The 11026-nt window shown below is 30.9% G+C and overlaps 1 protein-coding gene across 2 annotated transcripts; it reads right to left on the bottom strand.

The window, feature by feature from the left end:
• Positions 1-262: 262 nt before the first annotated feature.
• LOC108328450 (uncharacterized) lies at positions 263-3729 on the bottom strand. Of its 2 annotated transcripts, XM_052873770.1 has the most exons (4): positions 3204-3729; positions 2587-2688; positions 2367-2437; positions 263-493 (listed from the first exon to the last, which is right to left on the bottom strand). In XM_052873770.1, exons 1-4 carry the CDS (start codon positions 3252-3254, stop codon positions 484-486), a joined length of 234 nt encoding a protein of 77 aa, XP_052729730.1. In that variant the 5' UTR covers positions 3255-3729; the 3' UTR covers positions 263-483. The 2 variants fall into 2 exon arrangements, with proteins under 2 accessions (XP_052729730.1, XP_017417809.1); XM_017562320.2 differs by lacking the exons at positions 2367-2437; positions 2587-2688 and having other exon boundaries at positions 3204-3713.
• Positions 3730-11026: the final 7297 nt, after the last annotated feature.

Genomic DNA, 11026 nt, shown 5'->3' with positions numbered 1-11026 from the left:
AGCTTCGTCAGTCTTCTCAACTCGTCACTTACCTTGGTCTTTCATTCTCTAAAAATAAATTTACCGGTAGACTGAAGAAGGTTAGAGAAATGAATAGTGGATTGATCGACTAATTGGAGATGAAATATGAAAAGAACAATTTAAGATTTTTTTTTTTTAAAAGTTAACTAAAATTTTTCAAAATTGTCTAGATATTCTGTGACATCCCAATATTATACTTCATGCAGGTATAAAAATTAAGACGTCAACATAGATGATAATAGAAAACAGTTAGAATAATAAAATAGCAAATAAGGTTCTAAGAAATTAAAATTTAAGGATTACAGTAATCCGGAATGTAAAAGAAATTTTAAAACGTAAAATACTAAAGTACTTCAAAATACAAGAACTGGAATTGCTCAGAAACATGGAAAGCTATGGAATTCCTAAATAGACTAAGAAGTTGCTTCCTCATTCCCCTCCAGGACATTCTCCACTGAGGCCTCATTCTCCTCTGCTCACATCCAAGTGGATGATCATTGCAAAAGAAAAAGCATGCAACAAAAACAAACACAAACAAGCAAGGGTGAGCTAATTATATAAAATCATGCAACTCAATTTTAGCATATACATAAAGAAATAACTCACACCAATTAATTTCAGAAATACAACCTAAGCATGTTAATTTCTAGACTTGACTTGTCCGGACTTTAAAATGATAGTCGGGCTATGGCGAGTCTTGCACCCGTGGTGACTTATGATACTTGGGTTCCCCACCCTGCCACACTCACGAGGTTAGTCCGTTCCGCGCCTTGAGGCATACTGGGAGCTCCCAAGACTAAGGACCTCCTGCTAATCCTCACCACATGATTCAACCTCTCTAAGTGAGTATGATTGACCATTGGAGCGTCAGAATGACTTCCAAGGCTGAGCCCCTACTTTTCATTTTAAAACACTAAGAATCTCACCAAGAGATTCTACATTTGAAACTATCATAAGCAACCATGAAATCCTGTTTTCAGTCTTTCCCAATTCACACACTTTTGAAGTATAATCAAACCACATATTTAAGCCTTAAATATCAAATCATATATAACAGAACATGCTCCACAACCAATTTCAATCATCTCTAATAGACGATATTGTCATGTTATTACCAAACAGTAATATATACCAAACAGTAAGATAAAAATTATGAATTATATGTAAAAATAATAATAGCATAATCTTTAAAAGCTAAAACAACTTTACCACTACAAATTTAATATACTGAATGAAATAATAAATACAAAAAAAGAGAACAACTTTCATTTTATTCTAGATTCATACAAATATAATATACATATATATGTTATACATATATATTATGTTACCTATATATATATATATATATATATATATATATATATATATATATATATATATATATATATACATATATATATATATATATATATACATATATATATATATATATATATATATATATATATATATAAAAGTTTAATATTATAAATATAAATATAGTAACGTAATATATATATAATATAGATAGTAACGTTATATATATATATATATATATATATATATATATATATATATATATATATATATATATATACATTAATAATATAATATAATATCATACGTATTATCTCTAAATAATTTACAATGTTTTCTTAATTATGAAACTGCTTGCTAAATTTTTCATTACCACAAAATATTTGTTCTCTACTTCACATTGCTACCCAATTGGTCACCGGAGAGGGTTCAGATGTCTGAACGCATCAGACTCACCTTTGGCACTAGCACATATGACTAGTCACAACTGATTGGACCAGGCCAGGGTTACTCTATGATCAGGGATGTGCCAACTCAGGTTTTTAAGTTCCCTCTATCCTACCAACAAAGAAAGGCTCTCAACTAATTTTAATTAATTTATTTAAGTTACCTAAACCAATATGTTGTGCTCTAAACCTCAATTGCTAATTTTACATATATATATATACATATATATATATATATTATTTATATTATTTCCTCTCACGGTAATCTAAAACAATGTCTGTATATCTACTTACTACCCATATCAATGCTATTACAGAATCTTACACCAAACCCTCAAACCAGACAATTTCAGCCAACCAACTCATTCGAAACAGATTAAAATAATCATATCACAACATGCACCAATCCACAGTTTCAATTATAACACCCAATACAATAAAAATTATAACACAGTTTCACAAGAGTACACAAGTTTAATTCAAATAATCCTATATACTAAAAATCCAAAATACCGCACGACAATCCAAAATTCAACATGCATACATTTACAAATCAGATTCAAGCAATAAATTCAGAGAAAAATAATTAGCTCCCCTCACCTGGTGGGTTGCACAACGCAGTTCACATATGCTCTAACAGTAACCCTACACCGTGCGAAACTGTACAGAACCTATAAGTCACCAAATAGGTGCTAGACTTTAGCTCTTTGAGTAGGAATAAACCGAGAATGAAAGAAAAAATCACACAGGGCACAGGAAATCAGAAAATGGTACAACCTAAGACAAGAACAGTGAAGGGAAAGAGGGAAAATCTACTTACCCGCTGGAATGCAAAACCAATCGGATGGTTTCGTAGCTCTTGACTCCAGGAATAAGAAAACACCACCAAATTAGGATTCAATCGGTGGAAATGGCTGAAAACCTAGAGAGAAGTCAGAGCACTTGAATTAAGGCAAGGTTTCTGTTTTAGAGAGAGAGAGGAATATGTGAAATAAAATCTGACTTGCAAGGAAAAGAGCCCATCCCAAGGTTCAAGTGTCCTTGGATCAATGGGTTTGGCTTGTCAAATTAGGGCCCAATGACTTAAAAAAATCTTCAAACTATTACATATTCAAAATTTAATTAAAACATGGAAAGGATTATGAACTTTACTTAAAAAGGAGATCTTAATTGACCTGACAAAGCACTAAAAATGGAATAAATGGTGAAAGAGGGGAAGATTAGAGGAGATTTAGATTCATTCCTCGTGAGCTTGAAGAGTACAACTAGAATTCAGCAATCCATTATTACATTAAGACAGGATTCATAGTTACAATGTTTAATGAATTTGAAAACCGTAAATTAAGCATACATATACCCACACACACTGACGAGCATAACAACACAGTGGAGGGAGGAAAGTAAAGCATTCGAACATAATAGTTTCACCCACTCAACTGCATCTCGTTCCCCTGTTGTAGGTGCCACAATGTGCGTCCTGACCTTCATACGCCGCCAGACATGATCTGTAGTCCTGGGCCGTCTTACACTTTATGGCGGGGTTATTAGGATCTCCTGTACCATCCGTCGGGCGATTGGCTTCAGCAAGCATTCTTTGGAAGTGGGAGCTGGAGACGGTGGGAAGCTGTGAGTCCAAGTGGTAGAGGCGGAGGCAGTCCTCTACAGAGCCATTGCACACAGAAGTGGAGTCATTGGACTCCGACAATGACACAGCTGCAATGATCAGATAAACCTGAAGACAAATCATAACCCACATCAGCAAACGGGTTGATGCTTGCTTCTTCATATCTGCTTCTCACTCCTACACAATCTTATCTCACAAAAATCTACACTAAATGCAGACTCCTCTCCCGTTCCATTCTCTTCTAGCAACGTCGGCAGCCGCTATTTATTATTTTATCACTACCAAAACAAACCCTATGTTCATTTTTTAAGTAGAGTTGTGAATTTGACCATGCTTTACGAGTCGGTGGTAGTCATTTTTTAAAAAGTTCTTTTAAATTCACATATATAACATTAACTATCTCAGTTCAGGCACACAAAGGATTAACGTAATTTTTTATTTAAAACATTAAGATAATAGATGGATTTTCGTTATATAATATTTTACTTTTTTATTTTTGTTTTATTCTAGGAGATCAATGATCGATTTTTCTTGTGTTTTGATGTAGTGTTTATAGAAATCATTCTGATTCAAGACATATACCAGGGTGATGATAAAAGTGTGTTTTACCTTGATAACAAACCTATATTTATAAATCTCGTAATGAAAGTTAAATTAGATTAATTAATTATTCATTAATAGTTGTTATTATTTTTATTAACTACCCATCAATGATTTTTATTATTACTGATTATCTTTTAATTATCTCAACGGCTGTCTCCATCTTCAGTTACTAACTTGTTAGTCGCTTGTCCGCTCGGTTCATTGGCCAGACGAGTGGCCATACAGTACACAAGCTCCCAAAGTCCAAGCAAGTTCTTTGGATAGAATAGCGCAGGGATTTAAGGAAAGGTCGCTCGCTAGGCTTTCGTGCCGACCATTCAAAAAAGTTGCGTAAGATGGCAATTACCTAGGCAGTTACTAAGAAGTGTAACCGCCTGTACTGGGATGCGTGGATCCCCAGGATTCGTGCCATATTTGAGATGAAAGGTCATGTATTCTGGGTCGTTGGATTAAGTGGTTATCAAGGGTCGCGATCGCCTTGCAAAAACCATTTTTTTCTACTATATATAGAGAGTGGGGTCATTGCCATTTTCACGCCTACCATTTTCCTCTCTTCTATGATCGAGCGTTTGAATAATTCAAATATTTTCTTTCAAAGGTAATAATGTCATCCATAAAACTCTTCCCGTATGAGGAGTCCGTCAAGAAGGAAGGCCATGGGTACGTTGATGATGTGGTAGAGTCGTCATTGTTGGTCGATTCTTCTATTTTGGGGTCAACCAAGCGAGAAGAGTCTTCGATTGATGGCGGAGTAACGATGCACATAAATAATGAAGTTGCTCCAGCTACGGAGAATGTAGATCTTTCTAAGGAAGAGGCAGAAGCTATGATTGAGATAGACACAGTAGGGGAATGGGATGGCATTTTGCCCTCCCCTCGTACATGACTACAATTGGACTCCTCACGAAGTAGGGCTTTATGTTCCCTACTTCTGTACCGGTTTGTCTTTGGAGGAGCTTGTCGGTTGGGTGTACTTGGTGGCGAGTGAGGGTTACGCGACATGTGCTTGCCATGGAAGAGAGGGTTACGCGACAAACATTTCCTACGCGTACTCTACTTTCTTTCGTGACTTAGGCGATCGTCTACCTTTCTTAGACTTCTAGATTCACGAATTGAACGTGGCTCCCATCCAACTTCATCCGAACGGGTGCACATTTATACAGGTGTTCACTATCGTGTGTATGACCCTTGCTATCACCCTGATGCCTGCTACTTTTCTGTATTTCTTCCTATCGGGCGAAGTTGACAAAGGAGAATCTCTACCTTGGGAACGAAGTTTACAATGAACATGTTGTTGGCTTTGAAAAAGGGATAGCACAGTGCAACTATTTTTTGAAAGTGTCACTCGATCACACAGGTTATAATGTCATGGAAATGGTGGTTGACGGTAAGCTATCGGATGTCCCATTGTCACCTACTCCTAAGGAAGAGATCTTGTCGCTCCTTGCTAAAGAGCCTCAATGAATTGAGGTAGTTGTGGAAGATGTTGACGATGAGACCGGGAAGGAGGGAGGGAAGGAGTGAAGGGTCTATGTTTTGGTGGGTTGTTCGACCTGTGTTTTGTTTTCTTTTTATCGTCAATGTGGTGGGTCGTTCAGAAAACAAGTTTTTTGATGTTTAGGTAGTCTTGTTTTCTGCTCAGCCTCTTATGTATATGTCATCAGCTTGAATGAAAAAATTATTTCTTAGTTTCTTCATACTTGTTATATTGTCTCTCTGCGCGTTAAGTTTGAATGCTTTGTGGTACTTTAAGCTTTACAGTTAACATTTCTCTTTCCAATATTTGTCAATGCGTTAGATCTGACAATTCACTTAAATGTTCCTCCAAAAAGAACGAAACGGGGCTTTAATAAGAGTGTTCCCCCTATCAGCCATTTATAGGAATTTACTGAAAACATTCCTTAGGAGGAAGAAGATGCGATATGGTGAGAGTTCAAGGAGAACGTTCATCACCGAATGGCTAGCTCTAGGAGTGCACTTAGAATATTCCCTTGATTAAAGAAAGACATGATATGGTGAGAGTTCACGGAGAACATTCCTCACTAATCGGCTAACTCTCGGGAATCACTTAGAATGTTCCCTAGGCTAAAGAAAGACATGATCTGGTGAGAGTTCACGGAGAACGTTCCTCACTGATCGGCTAACTCTAGGAGTTCACTTATAACATTCATAGGTTCAAGAAAGACATGATCTGGTGAGAGTTCATGAAGAACGTTCCTCACCCATTGACTAGCTCTACGAGTTCACTTAAAGTGTTCCCTAGGTTGAATATTTTCCTTGACAACTGTTATGCTTATCCGGGCTAGTGATCCATACAAAATCTCGTGCCTGAAATCTCCTCATTTTATTAACTATTAAATAGTATTACATATGATATTCAACTGAAATATAACTTAAGATGTGATACATTCCATATGTTTAGGATGGGTTTGCCGCTCGGAAGATGAAGTTGATATGCATCATTCTTCAAGTCTTCTAGAATTCTAAAAGGACCTTCTCAGTTAACTACTAGTTTCCCATTAGTGCGATTTTTCTGAGAGTCACAAGTCTTTGAAACAAGTCTCCTTCAAGGAATTGTCGAGGTTTTACCTTTGTGTTGTACAAGTGACCCACCACCCTTTTTTGACCTTCAGCCCAAATGATCATTGTTTCACTTCTCTCTGGCAAAATGTCTAACTCCACCCGTAGTTGCTCCTCATTGAGGCTTATAACCTCCAACTTTCTTCAGATGGAGAGTTCTCTAACTTTAAACGGTAGCATTGCATTTGTTCCATACATCAAGTTATATGGAGTTTTCCCAGTGGTGCTATGTGGCATGCATTGGTAATCATAGAGAACTTTTGTTAATTCATCCACCCATGTGCCTTTAGCATCTCTTAAACGACGCTTCAACTCAACAACGATCATTTTGTTTACTGTTTTCACCTGATCGTTCTTCTGAGGATGCTCGATAGAGCTAGTTACATGCTTGATCTTCAAGCTCTAGTAGAAGTCGATCTACTTTTTGTCAATAAACTATCGACCATTGTCCGTCAGAATAATCCGTGGCAAGTCAAAACTTATTTTAATAATTAATAGAATTAAAATAAAAGTAGTTACTATAATTAAAATTTTGTATTAAAATTACATTTTATTATATCAAAAATAAAATATATGAATATTTATTGTATTAAATCAATTATTTATATTTTTGGATGATTAATTATATCTTAAATATTTTATTAATATTTATGTTATTATAATAATAATAAATAAATATAAAATAATAAATAAATAAATTATAATAAAAAATTTAGTCCAACTCTTTAGATTTAAATTTTTTTGAATTAATTAAAATGATATCACTTTTCACTTTTTTTTTTCAGTCTTTCTTTTCCCTTTTATGTTTAATTACACTTTTCATAAAAAAAAAATAAAGTGTTCAGATGGAAATTATTCGTGGTGTAAGTCGGAATCTTCAAGGTCCGCCGAATCGAACTATATTATATAGTTAACTGTAAAAGTAAGAAAACCTTACTCCTGTTAATTACAGCTTTCTTATTCTTCAGTGTAATAATATTTTCCATCAACCTGTCAAAGGACAATAAATTTTTGAGCAATAAATGCATTATGATAATATAACAAAAATATTATTATTCTAACAATTTGATAGTAAAAAATAATTGTATTTTTTCATCATAAATGATATTGTATATTTTTTATACGTATTGTAAATAAATATTTTATATCATACATAATATTATGAGTAAATATTATTACAAAATATTTTAGAACTCGTTTTCGTAAAATTTCACTCACTAAATTAGAAAACAAATTTATAATTATTATTTTTACTTTTAATATTTTAAAATTTGTTGTTATCTCAAAAACCTAAAAGTTAAGAGACATTAAAAAAGACATTAATTACTTGTCTTAACTTTTATTGAATGAATAGAAAAAAATTAAGCTAACTAATAGATTTAGATTAAAAATTAAACTCATTCTAACTCAACTCTTAAATGAAATTAATTAAATTAGTTTTAATCACAATAAAATAAATAAATACTCACATAAGAAGGGTGACCTATATCATTCGAGTCAATATACAATATTTATCACAAATACAAAAGATTCTATTTAAACCATTTTCATGCATTATTGATCTACAATGGATACAAACACATTTTAAATAAAATAAAATTTGATAATCTTATTTATTATTGGACAAGCTTTATAGCCTATCTGCGTACTTCTTATCAAGCTTTTTAAAACAAAAAATTAACATACTTTTTCATGAATACACCAAACATGTGAACTTTGAAGTTATGTGCAGATTTTAATCAAAATCATGAGCGTTTGTCTCGAGCTCTACAACTTCTTTTGGTTGGTTAATATATTCTTTCTTTTTTAAGAATATTACTTGATTAATAATGAATTATGATAATCTTGTTGTCCCTTCTATCCCATCAGTGTACTTCTTTTCAAGTATATATTAAAACAATTCAAGCATAATTTTTCGGAGTTATGTGCACACGTGAACGTCAATTATGAGTTTTGTCTTCACCCTCTACAACTTCTTTTGGTTGGGCAATATTGTTTTCTTTTTCTAGGTCGTGTGAACCCTACTAGTTGATATCCTTCAACCTCTCAACTCTCTATTTTTATTTTTATCATCGTCTCAATTACATCTAAAAAATGTCTACAAATGTAGAATAGAATTATATGAGTAAAAAAATTCTAAAAAAAAAAAGGTTAAATAATTTTACATTTTTAATGAGTGATTTTGTTTGGAATTTGATTCTCTGATGTGTTTTTCTTTGTTATTATTCTAATGTGTCTTCAAAATATATACGCGAGTTTTGATGTTTTAAAATATATTAAAAATATTTTTATAGTATCAATTTCAGTGTTTTTTTAATAAAGGACAACACTAAAAAAAACCTCAACAAACAATCTGGACTCTGATTTTTGTTTTGAATAACTAGTATCATTTTTTCAAATTTAGGCATCTAATAAATTATAAATTTTGGTTTAGTTACTAAAAGATTTTATTTATAACTCATTCCAAATAAGATTTTGTTATATTATGAAATTTGACATCTCGGCTAATAATCTAATGCCAACCAGTAGTTTCTCATCACTTGAAAATTTAATAAAAATAAAATAAAATAAAAAAGATAAAACACGAGACTTGCACTAAACTCACTACGAAGACATAGACAAACTATTATTATTAAAAAAAAATCTAAATAAATATGGAGATAAAACATTAAATCATTTATATTATTTTCTATGAATGAAAACTAAATTAACTAGTTTTTCAGAATAATGATTTCCTCTCCAAAATCCATGATAAATTTTGAACTACATATTCCTAAAAAATGTAAGCACTAACAAACTAAAAAAGAATAACTCTATCCAAAGTCCATGAAAGTTTAAAAAAAAGTCTTAACATAAATAAAAGTTTGTACTTTTAAAAAATGCTATAAATAAAATTACCCACATATTCAAACTTGACTTTTTCTAAAAATACCATAACATTAACTCAATTAGGAGATGAAACTTGTCATATTACGTCCATGAATGAAACCACCCTATCCTCCTTAGTTTGAATATTGTAAAATAAATGCTTCTTCAATTTATTTTCAATCATACTTACTAAATCCTTAATTTGAGAAATTATAAAAGGAAATGCAATTGGATCATCAAATCTATTATGATTTTTCATCTTCCAAATAATTGTACAACCACTTTAATCACTTTAAGTAAAATACTACTTGAAAACTTCATAAACTAAACAATCAAATTCAAAGAAGAAACTATAAATCTTGAAAAACTTTCTTCAACTAATTGGTATAATAATAGATCAATGAAAAACAAATAAGAAAAAATTCAATATTATTACCACACACCAAGAACAAATAGATCATAAAATTACTTTCTATTTTCAATATACAAATCAATAGATAAACAAACATATAGAATAAAAATATAATTATTATAACTCATTCATTCATCATCATCGTTATTATTTTTATTATTTTTATTATTATTATTATTATTATTATTATTATTATTATAACTCTTTTAATTAACTTATGTTTTTTCTTTTATTTTTAACTTATTTATTATCATAAAAATTAATGTATTTTTAATTATATGATTATGTTTCATGATATTATAAATAATAAACGAGATTTAATTTATATTATTTTTTAATACTTCAATTTATACGACACACTTATTTTAAATTAAACATGTAGTACAACTATCAAAATATCACATCGTGGACTTAAAAATTTTTAATTCATAAAGCAACATTTAAAAAAAAATTAAAATAAAAAATAATAGATATAAAAGATATATGAAAATTTTAAAACTTATTTAAATCTTGTTTTTACCGGAAAAAAATGGTAAACTCTGCTTTTATAGAAAGTGAGTTAAAAGTTTTGTAACCAGCTTAATCCATTACAAGTTAATAGATTAGTGAATTAATTTATTTGTGAATACTTTATTTTTGTATTTTATTTTCTATATTTATTGTAATATAATAGAAATAGATTAACTCAATTTATTTTTTATAGAATCAAAGTATTCATCTATTTTTTTAAATATTATTATAAAAGTAATAATTAAAAACCAAAGTATAATCATGAAAAATAAATAAATTGAATATTTAAACTTTTAACATTGTTAAATAACATTATACTATTTAAAAAAATCAAATTGTAAATCTAAGAAGTAACAAATAATTATAATAAAAAATTATAAAAAAAGTAAAAGAAAGTTAATAAAGTATTGTTGGGTCCAAACCTTGTCTGAACCCGTTTAACTCATGGGTTAAGTGAGTCAGGTTCAATTCAATTTATATTTAAAAAAGCTTAAATTTTCTCAACCTAACTCGATTGAAATTCGTGATGAGTTGGATTGACTTACAGGTACTCATTTTGACATCTTTAAGTAGTATATTATGTTCTCGAATAAGTAGTTATCAGAATAAAGGAATTTGAAAATTTTACCTCACCATACACTTCTATTTATAGGATTACCTCAT

Source organism: Vigna angularis, chromosome 2, assembly GCF_016808095.1.
Source record: "Vigna angularis cultivar LongXiaoDou No.4 chromosome 2, ASM1680809v1, whole genome shotgun sequence".
NCBI classification, from domain to species: Eukaryota; Viridiplantae; Streptophyta; class Magnoliopsida; order Fabales; family Fabaceae; genus Vigna; species Vigna angularis.
The sequence above is the reverse complement of the archived record's forward strand: the minus strand, read 5'-3'. Positions and strand labels throughout refer to the sequence as shown.

Bases quoted from the DNA above. Each gene is read 5' to 3' on its own strand.
- LOC108328450 (XM_017562320.2), bottom strand. From the start codon at position 3,552: ATGAAGAAGCAAGCATCAACCCGTTTGCTGATGTGGGTTATGATTTGT. The intron at 494-3,203 runs GTTGAGTGGGTG...GGATGTGAGCAG, and splicing joins CAACAGGGGAACGAGATGCA to AGGAGAATGAGGCCTCAGTG.